This window comes from Pelmatolapia mariae, linkage group LG10_11 (genome assembly GCF_036321145.2).
Source record: "Pelmatolapia mariae isolate MD_Pm_ZW linkage group LG10_11, Pm_UMD_F_2, whole genome shotgun sequence".
In the NCBI taxonomy this organism is placed as follows: domain Eukaryota; kingdom Metazoa; phylum Chordata; class Actinopteri; order Cichliformes; family Cichlidae; genus Pelmatolapia; species Pelmatolapia mariae.
In genome coordinates this window covers 67,034,905-67,055,906 of record NC_086236.1, presented here as the reverse complement: position 1 = coordinate 67,055,906, position 21,002 = coordinate 67,034,905, and the positions used below count along the sequence as shown (strand labels likewise).

The 21,002-nt window shown below is 38.6% G+C and overlaps 3 protein-coding genes and 2 non-coding genes across 9 annotated transcripts in view; all 5 read left to right on the top strand.

Moving 5' to 3' along the window:
- The first annotated feature begins 140 nt into the window (after positions 1-140).
- nt5c3a (5'-nucleotidase, cytosolic IIIA) lies at positions 141-19,643 on the top strand. Of its 4 annotated transcripts, none has more exons than XM_063486948.1 (9): positions 141-275; positions 440-684; positions 14,230-14,328; positions 14,861-14,930; positions 15,038-15,170; positions 15,291-15,380; positions 15,478-15,640; positions 15,934-16,134; positions 16,649-19,642. In XM_063486948.1, the coding sequence occupies exons 2-9, from the start codon at positions 547-549 to the stop codon at positions 16,748-16,750; spliced, it is 996 nt and encodes a 331-aa protein (XP_063343018.1). In that variant the 5' UTR covers positions 141-275; positions 440-546; the 3' UTR covers positions 16,751-19,642. The 4 variants fall into 4 exon arrangements, with proteins under 4 accessions (XP_063343018.1, XP_063343019.1, XP_063343017.1 ...); XM_063486949.1 differs by having other exon boundaries at positions 418-684; XM_063486947.1 differs by lacking the exon at positions 141-275 and having other exon boundaries at positions 321-684.
- LOC134636658 (enhancer of mRNA-decapping protein 3-like) lies at positions 4,764-7,127 on the top strand. The gene has a single exon (XM_063486748.1). The coding sequence runs from the start codon at positions 4,832-4,834 to the stop codon at positions 5,669-5,671; it is 840 nt and encodes a 279-aa protein (XP_063342818.1). The 5' UTR covers positions 4,764-4,831; the 3' UTR covers positions 5,672-7,127.
- trnap-agg (transfer RNA proline (anticodon AGG)) lies at positions 19,275-19,346 on the top strand. The gene has a single exon. It is a non-coding gene; the product is annotated as a tRNA-Pro (tRNA).
- Positions 19,644-19,990: 347 nt separating the features above from the next.
- trnap-agg (transfer RNA proline (anticodon AGG)) lies at positions 19,991-20,062 on the top strand. Its single transcript has one exon. It is a non-coding gene; the product is annotated as a tRNA-Pro (tRNA).
- A 597-nt stretch (positions 20,063-20,659) lies between these two features.
- Positions 20,660-21,002, top strand: part of bbs9 (Bardet-Biedl syndrome 9) — a 177,113-nt gene continuing 176,770 nt past the window's right edge. For both annotated transcript variants that reach the window (XM_063484759.1, XM_063484758.1), the window contains exon 1: positions 20,660-20,784. The gene's annotated coding sequence lies outside the window, so the exon portion shown is untranslated. The remainder of the gene's footprint in view (positions 20,785-21,002) is intronic.

The window sequence follows — 21,002 nt, the reverse complement described above, 5'->3', positions numbered from 1 at the left end:
GTACTGTTATTCCACTTATTATTGGATTTTTGGAGTACATGCGGTATGAAAACTTTTACTTTAGCTTACATTTTGGTGATTAATTTTATTTTGGTACTTCCTGTTCTAACGGAAGTGTTTTACTTCGAAAACTAGGAACGCAAGAAGCCAAGACAACCGCGGTACAAATATTACATACGTTCTTGTAAATATACGTGGGTAGAGATAAAAAGAGCTCTTTTTTTTTTAGCGGAGTTTAAGTTTTAGGAAAGTACATCTACAGCAGAAGCCAAAAGGTGAGTTTATTTTGAATGTAAGTTTAGAAAGATTTCGATCTAGCAAGTTTGCTAGCTTATCTGCTGCCGCTTAGCAACCGGCAAATTAAGGTCTGGTTTGAATTAGTTTCTTAGAAAAATCACACACATTTTGCCCCCATAGTGACTGGTCACATTCTGTATAGACGATCTTTGATTGCGTGATTGCGCCAGAAGGCAGGCGTCTGTTGACAGGAGGAAGGACGGGACTGATCGGTCGGCGGGCAGGTCGGTGAGAAAGCAGCGGACCGTCATGGACAGGACGGCCGTGGTAAAGGTCGGAGCCGCAGCCAGCGCCAGTGTGTGTGCTTTGTTCGGCGGCGTGGTTCTTGCCCAGTACATCGTCGCCAAAAAGAAGCGAGCTGGAAAGAAAACCAGGATCATAGAAATGGTGAGTAAAAGTAGACAATTTAATTGTATGAAGAGCGGTAAGAAACAGGAAAGGGAGGCGCAAGGGCTTCAAAGTAAAGGTGCATAACAGCTATTCCGTCTTTATCTAGAGACAGAATAGCTTTTTTATTTTGTATTTTTACAAAAGCATTTTTGTGTGAAGTGTTTAAGATTTAACAGTTTCTTAAAATTAGGCGTGGGTCGGACGAGTTATTTAATGTGTTTATGTAGTAAAAAACTTGTTATGACATTGTATTTTGTCCACTGAAACACTCACAGGAGGTTGGAGCATGCGTTCAGAAATTTTCGACCGGAAATGGGAAGCTATGCTCTTGTTATCTTGACATTAATGGGCCTACACAATGCTCTACGCGTGCGCGACAGTTCCTTAAAACAGCAGCTGTTTAGAGGTCACCAGGCAGCTTTTCTCCCACAGAAAGAGCAGGAGCCACTTATATGCAGTGACAGCTGACCCTCTGTGTCAGTGATGCTCTGCAGCTCTTTCAACATTAGAAAAACGCTGAGTGCTACTGTCTACTGCAGGTTATGCAATCATCAGGAGCGCAGGTAGGACTCTGGGTCCAGCTCTCTAACCATTCTAGCAGGAATCAGAATGGTCTGGTAAAGCATAAACAGTTGACACAAACATGAAGGAAAGAAATGTGCAGGGAAAAGTCATATGACTGTTGTTAAAAAGGTGGGAAAAAGCAGCACATAACTTTGTTGTTATGTATGAGCCATTATATAAAACAAACAAATTGATAATTATGATTTTTCTTTTAGTTTGTTCACACTGAGGTATGTACATCTTTTATTTCAGAAAAAAAACACGCCTTCCAAAGTTGGTGTCAGAAATCTTTACTTATAACTGTGTTTTTATAATGTATTCTACAGATACATAGTTTGACATTTGGTAGTTGGTGCAGCAAAGAATGTGAGATTGAATGTACATATTTTGTCACTGTATAAATCCATATTAAACAAGCTTTCATGCTAGATTATATCCAGAAGTAATGTAATATATATGAAACACCAACTGAGCCATTATTTTGTGTTAGTCAAAGCTGTTTGTATACAGTTTCTATCCAAAACATTCACACACTTATAACCTAATTTACTAGAAAGAATCCCCTGGAATTCAGTTGGCACATTCACATTCTGAAGTGGCTGCAGGAGCAGTCAAATGCTTTGGCTCCAGATAAAGATTTACATTTTTGCTGATAGTAATTTTCATAGCAGGTATCCTCCTGTCATTAAGTCATAATTCCTCTTTATGTGCTTTGTCTTGCAACATTGGCCTGTTTGCTTTGTATAAAACTCTCATAGTGTACTGAAGAAAAACGTGTCAATGGACAGTTTAATGATCATTAATAAGTAAATTGTTATGACCGTTGATCATCTGCCTTCATAATGACATCTCTCACCTTCTCAACGAAATTCAAAGTGTTCTGGATGTTGTGTTTAGAGCTGCCTAAACACCACATCGAATTAAAGATCGAAGCCAAAAACTTTGAGATGTTATAAGAGACCGAGTTGCTCATACAGACAATTGGTCTTAAAGGTACACCTTGTTTATGTATCTTCCGTAAACCATATAGACTTGGTGTAGTTTCCCCTGGGAATAGCCTGTGGTATGAGGTCCGGTCAGTAGCATTCTCTTATTCTAACTGCTTCAGACAATCTATCATCTTCATGTAACCACCACCTGCATTTCATTTCATCAAGTATTTTTGTCACTAAGATGTGACAAAATTTTCTCATGGCTGTCTTTCTGGTTTTCTGCAAAACTGTGCACCTGCCCTTGTCTGCCGGAAGAATGATAATGCTGTTGCCATTACTAAGTGATGTGAGTGCTTTCCTCTCCTCCATGCTGATGTTGGAAACTGGGGGCTTTGCATTGCTGAGACAGGCCAAAACCTTTGTCCGCAGTTACTCTGCTTCCACATCTGCATTGTTGTTGTTTCAAATTGCTGATTCTGTGGCTGTGATCAGTTCCACTAGTGGGATTTGTCTCTGTGTCATAGCAAAGTTCCTTTTGCAAGGATAGTTTTCTCTGCTTGAGTGAGTTGTCTGTCAGACTTTTTTGGTTTTACAGTAACATGTGCAGAAAAAAATGCTAGAGGCAGACACACTGGCATGACCATAAATGATAGAAAACTGCAGTTTTCTAACTAATGAATCAAGTGCACATAAATTAATTCAGTAGCACGATTATTTATTTTTTTCACATGGCTTCTTTGGTGGGTGTTCCATCTCTCTGAGGAGAAACCCTGCTAATGTTGGTATTAACCATCCAGTAAGGTCTTTGTAGCCACATGCAAATATATAATTGTCCAACATTAAGAAAACCTTTGGCGCACACAGGAGATATGTCTTTGACTTTTATATATTGGTGCATTTGCTGTGCTAGTCAAAGTTGTTTGTATGTAGTTTCTAGCTAAACATATATGCACAGCCAGTTTACTGGAAAAACAATTAGCTGAATTCTGCAGGAACATCTCCCATTTTATTTGTTTGTGGAAACTTGAGAAGTGGCTGAAACAGCAGTCTAATGCTGTGGCTGCAGATAAAGATTTACAGTTTTGCCAGTTGTAATTTTCATAGCAAATATCCTCTTTTCGTCATGTCATAATTACTCTTTTATTTGCTTTGTCTCACAACAACGGCCTCTCTGGTTTGTTTAAAACTCTGATCGTGTACTGAAGGAAAACGTTTCCATTTGAGAAGTGGTGTCCAAAAATCTTTAGTCTGTCTTTGTTGATATGCTCCTCAGTTCACAGGTTTGAAGTTTATTCTTTTCATTGTTCCAGTTTGATCCTTGACTGCTTTACACCTGTGTGGAAATGTTGGTTTGTGAAATTAAATCTGTTAAATGCATCATAGTAATCTGATGTTATAGAATGACCACAAATGAGAGATATCAGTGTTCATCCCTGACAGGATAGTACGAGATGAGACATGAAACTGAGTAGTTGTTAATGCATCTGGGAATTGAGTTTTTGTAGTGTTGTCCTCAGTGGTATCAAGTGAGTATCTCGTTAATATTTACTGACTTTAGCATAAATATGTGTTGTATTAACAGACAGCAGAAGTTTAAATCTGATTTTAAGTTACGCTATAGACATCTTAGAGTTTGTAAAAGAAAAAAAAGTCCTTTTATCCATAGGCTTTAATTGTTTACATTGAAGCGGATAGTGATGTCAGAACCCTGCTCTGAGAGAATTATATATTATGTTGAACCTTTTCAATTTGCAGCTAGGGAGGAAAACATCCCATAATTCTATATAAATAAAATGAAAACAATTACGGAGGCAAGCGTACGACAGAATTATTGGTATCTGCAGCAACTTTCCTATATGCTAACTGAGAAGCAGAGTGTTATCTGTAAAGAGCTCCTCTCTCTGTTAGAAGTACTCTATTTTTATGTGAGCATGTATTTGCTTTTCCAGTTTACTAAATGCAGAGAGAGAAAAGCGCAGAGAAACGTGCAGTCTTTTGGAAGTTGCCTTGTTGTCTGTTCTCCTCTTTTTATCTACATGATGATACTGATTACACTTACTGTGTTGTCTTAGTGGCCTTGATAGTTGATAATATGAACAAAACATTTAAATGAATGACGGTAATTTCTAGGTTTCTAACATCATATTCAGCAGGCATTTGTAGCTGTCTGTATATGTTTCCAAGTGCTGCAGTTTGCTGCATTTTATGGAACTCTGATTGTAGATCCTTTCCTGTTGCAAATGTAATAAAAAAGATGAGTTTGAGGCAAGTGGCGTTTATTTAGTTGCAATTTGCACTGTCACCACTGGATGCCACCAAAACTTACACACTTCTCTTTTAGGTGAAGGAGCTTGCTGGACTGTGTTTAACTGTTGTGACCACTAGAGAGCAGAACAGTGTAAATTTTCCCTTCTCCATCTCTGCCAAACCTTACTGTATATATGTATATATGCTAGGATTGTTTTTAAATATAGTCTATAATGTAGTTTTGCAGAGAAAAATGTGACCAAAACAACTAAACAACTTTGGGTTTGGACATATATATTGGCTTTAATGATGAATACAATGTTGTGAAGAAAATGTAACTCTCCAGTGACTGGCTGAATTAGGTATACTTTTAACAAGACAACCTATACAAAAAGCTGAACATGCTACAGCTGGTTGTTAGCAGAGCGTTGAAGACCCAGGCCTATCGCCATGATGAGAATATTCTGGAGGGGAAACCGGTCACATACAGACAGATAACTGTGCCCCAGCATGGGGGCAAGGAATACTGTACGGACACAGGTCTGGTGGTTCCCACCGTGCCCTATGAGCTTCATAAACAACTTCTAGCAGCTGCAGAGCGCTGGGGTCTTTCTCTTGAGCGCAGGCTAGAAGCAGTCGGTGTTTGTTCCAGTCAGATGGCTCTCACATTGCTAGGTGGACCGAACAGGCTCACACCAAAAAATGTCCACCAGAGACCCACCGTGGTCCTTCTGTGTGGTCCCCATGTTCAGGGAGCCCAAGGCATCAGTTGTGGTAGGCACTTAGCCAACCATGAAGTGGAGGTGATCTTGTTCCTGCCTAATTTTGTCAAGATGCAAGAGTCGGTAACCAGTGAGGTCAACCTCTTCAGCAAGACAAGCGGCAAGCAGGTCTCCAGCGTCAAAGACTTGCCCATGAGCCCAGTCGATCTTGTCATCAACTGCTTGGACTGCCATGAGAATCCACTGCTGAAAGAGCAGTCCTGGTACCAATCTGTTGCTGACTGGGCCAACAAGAACCGTGCTCCAGTCCTAAGTATTGATCCCCCAGTCAGTGGGCAGCCTCAGAGTGTGGACGCAAAGTGGACCCTCTCTTTAGGACTTCCACTGCCTTTAGCAGACAAAGACAGCAGAGTCTACCTCTGTGATATTGGCCTCCCTAAGATGGTTTACCAAGAAGTTGGAATCAACTACCACTCACCTTTTGGATGCAAATTTGTCATCCCTCTGCACTCAATATAACAGAGTCTATACTTATTGGTGCTTGGAGTGAATGGGTAATTTGAGTGTGCAGACAAGCAACAACATGCCCCAAGCAAAACTGTGTTGCAATATGTATGAAACTTATTGATACTTTTGGAAGCATCATTGGAAAGAATAAACTGTGTGTTACGTTGTGTGTGACACCTTGTTTTGGAAGGGGAGAGGTTTCCTGTTCTTTGTGCGTTCTGATAAGGGCTCTGTGGTGATGTGAATATGTTTACAAAATGCTGACCACTGTGAGTCTATCTTTGACCTCTGACCTTGTGACCAGTCAAAGTAGCAAATACACAGTTCCTATTTCCTTCTTTAAATTGCATGTGGAGTCAGGTCCTGACTCCCGGACCTGGAGTGGCGCTCAACCTAAAGCTGACTGCCAGTCAAAACTGCCGTTCATCTTCCACAGTTTAGGTCTGTGCCCATTGTATTTCCATATGTTGTATTGTTTTTTGTTTTTTTACTGAAAAGGGTGCTCTTTGTCAAATAAATTGTGTAGCATGTTCGATTGAAAATGTGATATTATACAGAATCTATATTTTTATTTATTTTTTTGAACACATCTCAGGAATAACTTGTTAAAAAGGTGGAAAAACAGAAGTTTATATTTTCATTGACATTGTGGTAGCACTCTTTCTACACTAGTTGGTGTCTTTAGTTCGTAGTAGTTTTCTACCACTTTGATTTTCCAAGTATTACTGCTATTTATTGTGGCGTTGTTGTTGTTATTACTATTTGCATAACATTTTCCTTTTTGGCACTTGCAGTTAAATTACCTCTCTAACTGACTTGCTCTTGGTCATCATGAAAATTTTCTGTTAAAGCTAACATTTCAGCAAAATGTTAACTGTACCTGAACAAAAAAGTCTGTATTTTATTTCCAAAACTGAAGCTGTGCACTTTTGAAATGGAGCAATAACAGTTTTTCAAAAGCTCATAAGTCTGGTTTTATGAACGTTTTTTTGCATCAAACAAATGTAGTTGAAATGTAAGGGTATAAATATGAAGGCTTTGCAGTTTTACACTTTATGTACTCAGTTAACTTGTTACATTTGTAAATAACTGTTCCTTGTTTTTTGTACTTCATCTTAGGTGTCTATACACATTTCTTTTTGTGCTTTTGCTGATTTGTCATTTTTGTTAGAACATGGCAATAGGTATTTTGCCAAAAACAATAAGAAGGAATCAAGGAATTTGTTTAGAGTGAGTGAATTGCATAAAAATAAATATTCACAATATCAAAGTGACCACTCAGGATTACAAAGGTCACAGTGACTACAGCCTCTTGTGTATTCTCACCGTTCATTGTTTTCATTGTAGCAGAGACTAAAATGTGATCATGACTGTCATCAGTTCACGTTTTAAAATATGCCTTGGATTTTTGATTGTGGAGAAGTCTTATTTTGAGATTCATTGGTGTAAAGGGGGAAAACGGAGAAGATTTGCAAAATAAAAGTGTTGAATTAAAAAAAAAAAAAAAAAAAAAAAAAAGCAGAGCGTTGAAGGGTTTATAAATATATAGGGTGTTATACAGGTGTTACTATTATGTGTTATGATATTTGCAGTATGTCTGTTGGTATTAAAGCGTGACAGTTTGGATAGCACAGCTGGATGCATACATAGACTTGATTCTTATCTTAAAAAAAACGTGAGGGAGAGAGAGAAGTTGAGACTAAGTTTGTGTAGTGACTTAAAATAAATGGCCTATAATGTGCTATGCTGAATGAATGAAAACATGTATTACACTTTCAGTTATTAGATTTGCATAAGAAATTGTCAAGACAAAAAAAAGACAGTTTTGGTTTGTCCAATTTTAAGACTGCTCTTGGCATTCAGTCTCTCAGCAGGTTGGCAAGCACTTATTCTAGTGAACAAACTTTGTTATCATTAGGAACAGATTGCCGTCACGCTGACAGCCATAGCAGCTCCCAGTGTGGGTGTGGTAATGGGAGACTAAAGGGTTTCCTTAAAGCTGGCACCATGTCACACATTAATCATACCCAGGCTGGTATTGCTATCAAAAACATGTTTCGAGTTTGTCATAAAAATAGTAAAGATTGGCTTAATGTGGGATATCAGCTTGGATACATCTATTCATGTTCAAGATGATGATTGTTTGGATGCTTTTACTGTGATGGTAAAGGATTTTACAGTGGTTAGAGTTTGGATTGGACTCATTGATTGTGGCTAGTGAGAACACTAATTTCCCTGCTGTTGTGCTAAAGAAGAGCTGAAATCAGAGTCTGTAAAATCCTTATTAGACCTGAATCTAAATGTTTGCGCTTAGAAAGGGGAGATAAATGCATTTGAGCACATTGTTTACAGCACTGAGAAGAGAATGAAGATAAAATAAAACACAATAGGGTCATCACATGAAAAATCAATCACATCATCAATCAGGATCAGCTCATTTTTCTGCGCAGAGTTAGTATATTTAATGAAGACATGCAAAATTTGAGCTTCATACCATGGAAATTTTCTTATTTCTAATTAGAGATCACTCAATTTTTAGGTTGCGTTTACAGGTAATGAAATCATAGTACATGAACATTAGGGGGTTACGTACAGTCAGGCTGTGCATTTAATCCTTAATGAACTTTGACCTGGTCATGCCAGGATTGGATCACAGCATCCTGAACCTAACAGTAACCTCTGTTCAGACTCAACATGTGGGATTTCAGTCGACTCCTAACAGGGGATTGAAGTCTGTGGTTTTTTAAAAGCAAGGTGCTCATCCATCATTTGCCTATTTGAGAAGTCAAGATTTAAATTGAAAGATCAGATGTTTTTGTTAGCCTGATCATTTCCGTGAAGTTGACTGCTTTTTGGGGTGCTCGGTTGATCTTACACTAACATACATTATTTATTTATCTCCAAAAGTTGATTCTGTTCATCTGGACGTAGCGTTTTGTGGGAGAAACGTTTCGTCACTCATCCAAGTGACTCCTTCAGTCTCAGCTGACTGCAGGTTTCCCCAATCTTATAAACAGTACATTTGCATAATGACTGAAACCAGCCCACTGAAGGAACAATGGGCTGGGAGATCAGTTCCTTAATCATAATTATGCAAGTCATTATGTAAGTCATTATGCAAATTATGTCAGTCATTATGCAAATTTACTGTTTATAAGATTTGGGGAAACCTGCAGTCAGCTGAGACTGAAGAAGTCACTTGGATGAGTGACGAAAGGTTTCTCCCACAAAACGCTACGTCCAGATGAACAAAATCAACTTTTGGAGATTTACTTTCCTGGATGATTGAGAATGCATCAAGACGATTATTTATTTATGTATTTATTTATTTCATGCAGCATCTTGGGTGGGTGTGCTGTCTCTCCAAGGCTATGGAGGGACTAGCTGTGTTAATTTTGATATTAAAAATGCTTCTGGGTCTATATGGCCACATGCAAATATGCAATATTTTCTAAACAAACACAGATTAAATCAGTGAAATTAAACAAACCTGAAACTGAAGTACTGAAACCTTTGTGCAGTGCATGGCTCAGGATAGCATTCTAATATCATATGATCTGTATGGATAAGACAATAATCCCAGTGTATGCCTAAAAATATCAGAGCCTGCCATTGTTTTATCCCCTGGAGCTGTGAATCTGATTAGAAGGGGCTTGATGGTGCAAGGATGGATGTTAGTTGAAGGTTTGCATTTTGGAAAGTGTGAAATTGCACATTTCACACTAAAGGTAATGGTACCGATTTCCATTGGCTTTTTGTCACTTGGTTTGTGCAACCAAAATACGCGAAGGCAGAGTTAAGTCAAAATGTGTTAGAACAGAAATGGTATCCTGCCACACAACTACACCAAACAGTCACTGGGCCTTTTCTTATAAAGCCGTGAGGCAGCTGTTGGTGCTGTGTCTCTGTGAGGCTCATGCTTGTGCTGCAGGGACCTGTTATAGGGGTGAGATGTAACCGGAGATAGTTGACCTAATTTTTGGGTGTTGTGGTATGCGAGGGAGTCGAGGTGATCAGAAAAGAAGACGAGGTCATCTCACGATCCAGTCTCTGCCATCTGATAGCAACAACACCAGCAGCACAGACAGCAGGGAACCAAGCCTTGTTCAGCGAAAATCAAGCCTGTGGCATCGTGTCAGTGTCGCACAAAGGTCCAAATGTTGTTATGCAACATTCCCTTTTATGTTCTCTGAAATGCTGATAATAGAGTTCTTAGAGGCTGCACCCACTTCATGAAAGCTGTAAACAGACTTAAGGTCCATCCAGATTGTGAGCTTTGAGCAATAAATCAAGGAAACTTAGATATGTCCTTGAGTTTCATGTATGCAGACTATATGGTGATAATACCTTCACCAATCCAATGCTGTTTTTTCCCATGCTTTGTGATCCTTGGTGCACGCAAGATGTGATTGCTGGTGGAAAATCCAATTCAATTTTTCTTTTTTATATAGTGCCAATACAGTTGCCCTTAAACAATTAAAATGACACTGCCTTTAAAGCGCAACTCTAAAGGCTCAACTCTTAACTTTCATTTGTAATTTTATATAGTCATCGAATTACTTAGCATTAGTTTCTTTGCTTCTTAGCTTCTTAACTTGGAGTTGTTGACAAAAATATGACAAACATGTGACCGCTGACCAGGTTTCTGAATGTTATCCATAGCAAACTGCAGGTTTCTCAACTGAATACCAGGGCCAGTGATGGATTTTTACTGATAGCGCCATTGATCAGACATTTTATTGATGAAATAAATTGCATATCAGTTGCATGATTGCATACTGATATGAGAAAAGTTATCTAGGAGTTGACTTTAATGCAAGAACTTGCTCAGCCAGAATACCAGTTTGTGTGCATATATTTCAAAAAAGAATGTTGGACGTGTTCAGACGCATCCAGAAATGTAAAGACAGTGTAGTTTGCATGTTTCTACATGTGTGTAGATCTGCATGATCTATATGTATGAGAATTTCCAAAAAGATGAGCATAAGATACGTAAAATATGTATATATGTGTTAACTTGCATTGAGTCACGTCTATTAGTTGATCTTTCATGTGTGACTGACCACTGAAAGCCCAAGCAGCTCGATGCTCACACCGAACGTTGACCCCTGTGACTTTTAATGCATCGTCAAGCATTTTGCTGCATTTGTGTGTTTCCACGTGGAGGGGCGTATGCTGTGTGTTTAAAAATGTGTGTGCTCAGCAGCAGTCATCAACCCATTCTCATTGATTTTAAAGGTTTCCTTTTTAAAAAAGGGGTCAAAGGTCACATCAGTGAAACAAGGGTAAATTACCAATGCCCTTTTCCTCCCCCAGCTCAATTTCACAGCTGTTTATATGAGGTTTGTTTGTGTGTGTGTGTGTTGACAGGGACACTGTATTCTAGTGTTCGAGCCCTTCTGTATAGAGGGAGGGCCTATGTTTTCTAATCTATTTTGAGCAAGAACCCCTCCCTCCCTTGCTGTTGCTGTAGATATATAAGGCCTCTGCAGACACACAATCTTTTCTTCACTCTCGTTTTAGCTGAGACGCCAAACTGGAGGTAAGTTTGTGTGTGTGTGTGTGTGTGTGTGTGTGTGTAGGAGGGAGGAAGGGAGGGAGGGGTGTTTGTTTCAAATGGTTGTACTCCAGGCTGCATGCAGTTTTATTACACATTTATTGCAAAAATTCATTAAGTGCAACAACTTCTTGCTGTCAATGTTCACGAAAAAAAAAATCTAAGCATTTAGCAGTTTTGATGTTTAAAACGTTGGCTTCAATTCTGAAATTGGGACATTTACTAAACTTGTTGATTTGTAATGTTGTAATCAGCCGTTGCTAAGAAGATCATGACCGTTAAGTAGTCTCAGACACATAACATGTAAGCTGTTAAGCAGCGTTTCATAATAAACAGGTTTAGATGTCACTGCCATCAAGGAAACATACCCATAAACTGCCATTTCATAGTTTGAGTGCTTTCACCCCTCTGGCAGCCTATTAAATCTCTTTTAGACAAATGTAATCTTATGCTTTTAACAGTGACCCAGAATATAGTCGTCACTCAACAGATGTGAGATTAGATAAGTTGTTTCCATGCTTAGATTCCTGGATGAGTCCTTTTTTAGGGTAGATAATACATGAGACAAGGTCAATTTTTAGCTTCTTAATGTTTTTGTGTTCTTAATGTTGTGTTTATAGATTCAGAATAATTTATGAAGTGGTAACGAGTCAAATGCTACTGTAAGTGTAAATTATGTTGGGTGGGGGTGTTTGTGAAATGGTGAAACTGTTGTCTGTGTGCCTTTAGTTGGTTCTTCTTCCTTCTCTGGTTGTTTGTTTGGTTGAGACCCAAACACATAACTGTGCTGCACAAGAGACATCACAAAAACACAAATGAGCAAAAACAAAAATGGATGATCACCTATCATTGGCTTAACGTAACTATTCTTTACTTGTGAAATAACGGGTGTGGTGTTATTCAAGGTGAATTGTTGTACAACAAGGTCATTTAACGTCTCTACACAAATACACTAATTCCCTCAAACACATGAGGTCATCTTTCCAACAACCTTTAAAACTGTCCTCCACTAGAGACTAATTGCAGGACTATGTCTGTTATTAGTTGGTCTATGAAACACTAAATTATATATATTTTCAGTGAAAGCTGCATTCACAGTGGAGGCCCAGGCTGTGTTTAAACTAAGTCTCTGAAAATCCTAAAATTATTGAAGTGATGCATTTTCCTGTCGTTTCTGTTGTTAGTGGTTGTTTTTGTTTGTTTTAAATCTCCTTCATTATTCGTTCAACCTTCCTGTCCTGTATAATTCCTTAAACTGTAAGCATTAAAATTACTCCATGATTTGGACTGTATAAAGATACAGTTGGGTTTGGAATGTGAGGAATCAAACATTTATATGCAAATACTTATTAGTGACCATGCACTAGTAGGAACATGTTTATACTCAAGAAAAAATTGCCTCGTACCTCAACATCTGGAGTGTGAGGAGACATGCAATATGTCATTTATTCAGTACGTTAGATATGGTTCAACCCACTGAATATCTTAGAGTGTGCCCAAGAGCATCTTGCCACTTAGCAGCCATCTTGGTAATACCTTTGAGCAGTTAATTTGGGCTAACAAGACCAAGCCCTCGTTCTAAATGGATGATGAGATGGGTACACGGGAGAAAATGCATGTAGAGAATCATTAATCAATCATTTGATTTATATATAAATTAAAAAACAAAAAAACCTTTACTTGGTGACTTCTCCTCAGAATAAGGTATAAATTATAAATCAGCATGTTGATTATGCTGGTGTGACACTAGCTCCTCCCAACACAACACTTGAACTAATGCCATGCCAGTTCATGTTATGGATACAGATTACCAAGAAAAATGACAAGCATCATGACATGACCTATATTTTATCTCAGCTGCACTCCTCTAAGGTTTCATTGCTGGCTCCTGCTCAGTTACAGTGTTACTGTGTTGACAAAGCTCCCCACAGAAATCCGGAAACAGACATATAAACATCTGCCAGACTACTCATAACCACTTTTATGGTACTTCCTGCTACAGTAGATGTCACAGGGACCGCAAATTGACATGACCCACACACAAACTCAGACTCGCAAGGAAAAGACACCACCAGCCACACTGTTGCTAACTTGTAAAAAGTGATCAAAACATCTTTATATTTATAACTGAATGCTCAACTTCTTTGCAAAGTATTTCTTTTCCCCTTGATTCAGCCAAATTCTAAGGTTGTCTGGTATATTGTAGCTCTAATGTACACAAACTGATCTGAGCTGTCCTGCTGTGTGTGACATTTAGAAATGTCAGCAAATTAAAAGGCAGGAATTAATATTAAATTAAACCGAATAAATAATAAAAAGCTCATCATCACCAGTACTTTGGAATTAAAACTCACAAAGAAAAGTTATGAGGTGGTGCGGCGCTTTGAGGACAGTCTTGTCTGACTAGGCAGAGCTCATGGCGATGTGATTAAGTTACAAGAAAGGTTGAAGTTCACCCCCTCTCTGCAGAGAGTCACTGTAGCTGTTTGTGTGTCTTTCAGTTCGTTATACAACACTGACAGATTCCACACATCAGCTGTTTCATGACCCTCAAACTCTGCATGTGGATCAAGGAACACTGTGTTCAGATATGCTCGAGGTGTTGATGCATAAAAATGCCAGTGACTGTAGTTCAGTTTGAGTATCGTGTGCATGTAGGAGGTGCATTCAAGACAGCACATGTCTCCATTTCCTTTGGCACTCTCTTTGACACATACGCTTCAAATGTAATTAATTTCAGTTAAAATCAGCCCAAAGTTCTCAACACACAAACTTCTCTGCAGTGTCCTCATTCTTCTCTCTATACCCAAAAGACGAGGCAGGTCTAACCAGATACGTTTACTCTGAGGTGCTTTTATTAGAACCAGAGCCTTTCAAAAATCTCTAAAGCTGAAGAATCTGTTGAGAATTGAAACGGTTATGTTGGTAAATTAACGTTTCCCAAATCTACACTAAAGGAATTTTTAAAAGTCAGCCCACACTAACGTGTCTCTCCTCTTCTTTGTCCCTCCAGATGCCTCAATTTGAGAAAACCACGGTCCACATGAAGGACCATGGGAAGGTGGAGGACATCATCTGCGGTCTCATCAAAGGAGGAGCTTCCAAACTGCAGGTAAAACATCAGTTTGTCATTATACTAAACCTGTCTGTGTGTCTTTTGGTAAAACACCACCACCTGGTGGTGAAGAAGTTTGTAAGGCTGCAGCGAATGGAAATTTTTTTTTTCCAGTTATCACCAGTTAGCTTGTGTTTTACTGGCCCAGCAGGTTTCACTGGGCTTTAGCTGTGAATACAGGTAAAATAGTCCATGTTGAGGCAAATATCTAACCATTGGTTATTGACAGGTTAAAATTTAGCAAAACCTTTTTATTATCTTTTGAAATCTATCATTTGTAAACATAACTTTCACAGAGAACAGGAAGTCTTGACTCAGGTATCCCAGAAAAATGGCATTTGCCCAAATTGACTTTGTCACCAGTTTAGCTATTGGGTTCCCTAATTGTCTTACACCACCTAAACTAAAAAAGATTTCAGTTGGCAGTTATCACCTCCAGGGCATTTCTTTTGAGGGCCTTTGTTTCTTTTTGTGTCTGATTCAGGGTCTTTTATGGTTCTGGTAAACAAAGTGTTCTTCACTGTTTCAGATCATCACAGACTTTGACATGACGTTAAGCAAATTCTCAGTTAACGGCAAGCGTTGTCCAACGTGTCACAGTAAGTAAAACACAAAAAAGACATTTCTTTTTATTGTGCAGCACTTTACAGTGTAAGAAATGTAAACATAAAAAGCGTGAATCATACGTTCTATTTACTCTGCACAGATATCATTGATAACTGCAAACTGGTAACAGAAGAGTGCAGGGGTAAGCTGCTAGCGCTGAAGAATAAATATTATCCCATTGAGATCGACCCTCAACTCACCATGGAGGAGAAATACCCGTTTATGGTGGAGTGGTGAGTCTTGCACACACCAGCACACTGTAAAAATTCACTCGATTACTTTACTGCTGTGTGTTGCTTAAGTTGTGAGGTCTATCTTACTAAAAGTAAAAGATTGTTTTTGCATGTTTACAGGTATTTCAATTCTCACCGACTGCTTGTGGAGCAGCGGTTAGAGAGGGACAAGCTGCCAGAGGTGGTCAGAGAGTCTGATGTTGCCCTCAGGTAACTGTAGAGGAAGATGTGGAGGAAACTGAATTACACGTGTGAATCCTGTTTGAGCACAGTGTAAAGGATAAACTGTGCCTGTGTTTGGTTTCAGAGACGGCTTTGAGCAGTTCTTTGACCGCCTGCATCAGCACAATGTGCCTGTGTTCATTTTCTCTGCTGGCCTAGGAGATGTCCTAGAGGAAATCATGCGCCAGGCAGGAGTGTATCACCCCAACGTCAAGGTCGTCTCCAACTTCATGGACTTTGATGAAAATGTGAGTGTTTAATGAAAGACAAAGTCTTCATTTTTGAGTCTTAATTCTGGTGTTTACAGTTAATCTGTAGAGAAATAGAAGCACATTGACTGAACAAGCTCTGCTGGATGTTTCTTCCTGTTAAAAGGGAGTTTTTCTTTCCACTTGTCTGGGCTTGTCTGAATATTGTTTTTCTGTATTATTGTAGAATCTTTACTTTACAATATAAAGCACTTTGAGGTGACCGTTGTTGAGATTTTGGCGCTATGTAAATAGAACTGAATGGAATTTTTTATTGTCTCCTTGTTTCGCAGGGCATCTTGAAGGGATTTAAAGGTGAGCTGATCCATGTGTACAACAAACATGACGGTGCCCTGCGGAACACAGAGTACTTCAAACAAATCAAAGAGTACTCCAACATCATCTTGCTGGGCGACTCACTGGGGGACCTAAGCATGGCTGATGGTGTGACCAATGCGGAGAACATCTTAAAGATTGGCTTCCTCAATGACAAGGTACAACCATGACATGCATAGACAGATCCTTAAGCATAGTAAAAATGGGTCTGAACATTGAGTTGGCTGTGTTATCAATGTTACATCTACTCGAGGTCAGTAAGGGAATAATAGAATAGCAGTGTCTCATTGTCTGGGGTTATGGAAATGCCATGTTGAAGGCTTTCTGCCATCTAGCCCTTATACTTTGTAATATTGCACACTGTCAGCAAGCATTTGTCTTTTGAATTTTATTAATTTATTTACTGAGAGATTATTACCCAGAGATTATTAGAGTGAAATTAACCCAAGATCCTTTTTCTCCTTAAAAAAAACCATGTCATTTTTCAGATTTGAGGATAAATAATGTCTTAATGCAAATCACAGAATACTTAAGAGCTGACCCCCCAAAAATTGGAAACATGGTTTTTAGACTTAGTCAGGCTCACTTTCCCTGAAGGCAGGTGCTGTGGCTGCTTGAAGATTGATTAGATGAACTGTCTCCTGACCTTTTGTCTGTGGCCTCTCTTTGCAGGTGGAAGAGCGACTTGACAAATATCTGGACTCTTATGACATAGTTCTGGTGAAGGACGAGACATTGGAAGTCCCAAATGCCATCCTCCAGAAGATTCTTTAAGTCCACCTCTGAGCTGGCCGCAAACCCACACCACACCCAGTCCACCTCTCTGTTCCCCCTTCAATCTGGAGCCAGTTAGGCTTGACACCCTTTTTAACCAGCTCCACTCTCTGTCTCAACACATCACCCTTTGACAGGCTTTTAAAAAAGACATTTTACATCTTGTAAATGAAGTCCACTCAGCATCAACAGACTGTCTCTGGTGTGTTTTGTCTGTTGCAGTTGTTTCTGATGTTTTTTCTCTCTATATATTTTTATGAAATAATAACAAAAAGTGAGATGAAAAAAAGCACAAACTCTTACTCCATCTGAATATTTGCACAGTATTGTTATCATAGCTTTTTCTAGGAGTATTTTTATTATGGTGATGTTTCAATACCATGTATGAGGTGCCCACAGATGGATGAAACAGTTTGGTTTTTCTTCTTTTTTTGGAGCTATCCCAGCATGCCTGTCACCTCAGTTACTCTATTTTTGCGACTTGGCAGTAAGATGTCATTCTAGCCAGTCTTGCAACGTAAGCTGTTGTTGTTAGACATACCACATATCTGTACAGGTAAAGCTTAAAGGTTGGGAAAGTAATTAAGAACATTTATTAACGGACCTTTTTATCAGTAATAGCATTTTTCAATCTCTTGCTTGGTTAAAGAAGCATCAGCAGCCAGTATTGGGTTTTTGTTTTTTTTAGATAAAGAAGAGAGATTTGGGGTGTCAACATGAAACTCATGTGATGATGAGAAACGAGATGAAAAGCACTTTAAATTCTATGTACGGGGAAATCAAGTCTCCTGTAGATGTGCAGAGGTGGCACCGTTTTGATTTATGGATGTTGGAACAGGTTCTTGGACAGAAAGGCCGTGTTTACATGCGTTTAATTTTTACCCAAATGTGCTCATTCATACTTATTTCTACATGTTGTAATGCTACAACTGAAACATTTATGGCAAATGCCATTTTTGATTAAGGAGATAGTTTACACGGCTCTCTTACTCAAGTATTCTCTGTGCCAGAGATAAAGGTTACAGAAGTATTAACTAATGCTGAAGTATACCTGTAGTTGTCATTACCGGGAATTACCGGGAACTAAAAAGCCATAATAATTACCGAAAATATGGCACCTTAAGCTTCTCTATTGAAATAAATATTACATTATTTATGAAGAAATATAGTTTATTTCACAGTTTCAGTAAAGAAAGAAGTCACCTGCTGTCTATGGCTCACAAAAACCCAGCATAAGACCTGTTAAATGTAATGTGTTTTATCACCTTTACATTCTCAATGAGCACTACCTCTAAAATATTCATCTTTATGTTTTGGGAGGTTCAGAACTAAAACGTCTCAACATGTGTAGAATGTTGAATTTGTTTGTGGTTTAAATGTGCTGCTATCACCTGCATGTTGCCTTTTGTTATTGTTCAGTTTATGTTAAAGACACGGGACACTTAAAAAGATATATCAATAAAATGGAGAATACTGGCATACTGTAAATGTGGGCATTGTATCAAAATGTATATTGTTTTACTGCATTTGGAGATATTTTCAGAGTTTAGACTGGTGTGTTTTATTTTTATAAGCTGAAAGGCTTTATTTTATGGTGTGAAAAGAAAACATAATAAAGTTATTGTTGTCAGGCCGTGCGTGGACAGCAGACTGGATTAACTTAACTGAAAGCTTTGGGTTCATTGGGATTTTAATGTGGATCATGTAATGTAGGACAAGTGTTTCTCTTAAATATTCGCTATGGTTTACTAGACCATTGACTGAAATACTTTAAATGATGGGACATTTGCGTAATTGTGAAGAAGTGTTGTGATCCATCAGTTAGTCCAAACAGATACATTTGGATGTGGCTATTGCGTATAAATGTTGTATAAATGCTGTTTGTAATCAGAGTTATCAAAAAATGCCAAATTTACTAATAAATATAATATATCAAATCCAAAATTAAAACTGGCCTATTATAAAACAGAACATTCTTGAATGATCATAATTACTTGAATAATTATAATTCAGTAAAGTCAGCAGGAAATTGTAAAGATCAAGATTGACAAACATGTATCACTCACGCAACTATAGAATTACTTTATACTGGGAAGAAAGCACAGTATGTCACTGAATTTCTAATTTAAGCCTACTAAGAGAGTTTCCAAAAAGAAAGAAAGAAAACAAAAAATACGAAGTTTCAAAAAAAAAAATGGTAACTGCATTTCTGCAAATGTGTTTAGTGGTCTTTGAAGTGATGTGTGCACAGTACCTATTTTTGTGGGGTTGCTTTCAAATTGTGAATGATATTGCACCATATGTAATGTGCACACAAAGAGAATGTTTAAGAATATGGACTGTTCATTTTGACAATTGCACATCTGCAGGACGTCATTATTTAGCCGGTGTATCACAAGACGTCCTGCAGATGGCGGCAGTGGACAAAGAGTGAACATTGGATGAACTGTGGGATACAATTTAAAGTTTATCAACGTGGCATCTTTGAATCTCAGAAATTGTTGTGTTCACATGAGAAAGTCGTGGCTCGTTGGTCTAGGGGTATGATTCTCGCTTAGGGTGCGAGAGGTCCCGGGTTCAAATCCCGGACGAGCCCATATTTAGTTAGAAACTCATTTTTGTTGTATTTGAAGGGGCATAAAGTATAAAGTACAAATAGTGGACATCTGGAATCATATTTAATTTTTCTTCGGAAATTTTTCTTTAGTGGGTCAATACAGAATTACTACTCTGTCAGACTGAGTAGTAACAGGAAGTTTTCTGAAATGAAGTACTGAAGTACAGCTTCAAATTTGCATCCCATCAGTCAAATGTAGTCCAAAAACATGGATATTATATCAATGGATAGCCAAATGCAAACCATTACAATGCTTTTCCTGCAATGTTATTATGTGATATATGTCGATAAAGAAAATAAAGAAATGTACTGATATACAGTACTTGCAATACTAGCTTTTGCTGATATAAAGATGATAAAAATCCTATTAGAAGAGCTGCTGGGACTGGAACAAGTCCCAGCAGCCTAGTGAGCCTAGTGTGCTATAAGCCTTCTGTCGGTGAGACCTGCATTCAGCTGAGACTGAAGAAGTCACTTGGATAAATGACGAAACGTTTCTCCCACTGAAAACGCAGCGTGCAGATCTGCAGAATCATTTTGGGGGGATTTCCTTACCTGTCTGTATGAACATGCAATGAAAACATGTGTGCGTCAGAATCGGCAAGGCTGACGTGCGACTATGTGGCTCGTTGGTCTAGGGGTATGATTCTCGCTTAGGGTGCGAGAGGTCCCGGGTTCAAATCCCGGACGAGCCCTCCGTTTTTAAGGTGGGCTTTGACAGTGAATCGTGCTTATAAGCGCCCACATTTAGAAAGTGTAATGAATCTCCAAGAAACACCAATGGTTGAGGTACACTCTTCCACAGTTCCTGGGTTAACAAACTAAATACCCTACCTACTACACATATGTCAGTGTGCAAATGTGTATATATATATATATATATATATATAATAATTATTATTATTAAAAGGAAATAATGAAAAATATCAATAATATCAAATAATAAAAACAGCACCATTACAATTCTGAATTTAAATCTGTGACAGATGCCACAGTCACGGAGATGGTTGCAGAAGAATAATCACCAGCTAAAAAAGCTATCTAAAAGTTTTAAAAACATTGTTTTTGTCCAAATTTAATGAAGTTTAAAGATTTTTTCACATTTGATTTGTGATTCGATATACAGAGTGATTAAACAACGTTAAAAGAAATAATGCTTTAAAAAAAACTCCCCATGGAGTTGCCCGAAGACGTTTCAGATGAGTGAGATTTTTTTGGTCCTCTTAAAAACTCGTTTTCCCAAACACCACCCCCTTGTATTTCCGTTCATGCGCACTAACCCTCGGCTTCTCTGCTAAGCGTCAGTGCCATGACAACAGGACGATGGCTGCAAGCAAGAGGGTGAGAAATGTGATGTTTGTGTGACCGAGAAGTAACGAATCTTCGACATTTTTCGGACTGGGTGATTCCTGTGAAGGTAAGAGGTAACCGGAACAATAACAAAGGCGTTTTGTTATCAAATGAGAAACCGTGAAAACAGCAGCGACCCTGTTTCTGATCTGCTAGCGTGTAACTAGGGAACTTGAAGGGCTAGCTAATTAGCCGGCTAAGCTACAGTTAATTCAGCCGGCTTGAGTGTAATTGCAGGGTAATTCACCTGTGCAGGTTCACAACGACTTAAAACCGTTCTTGAAT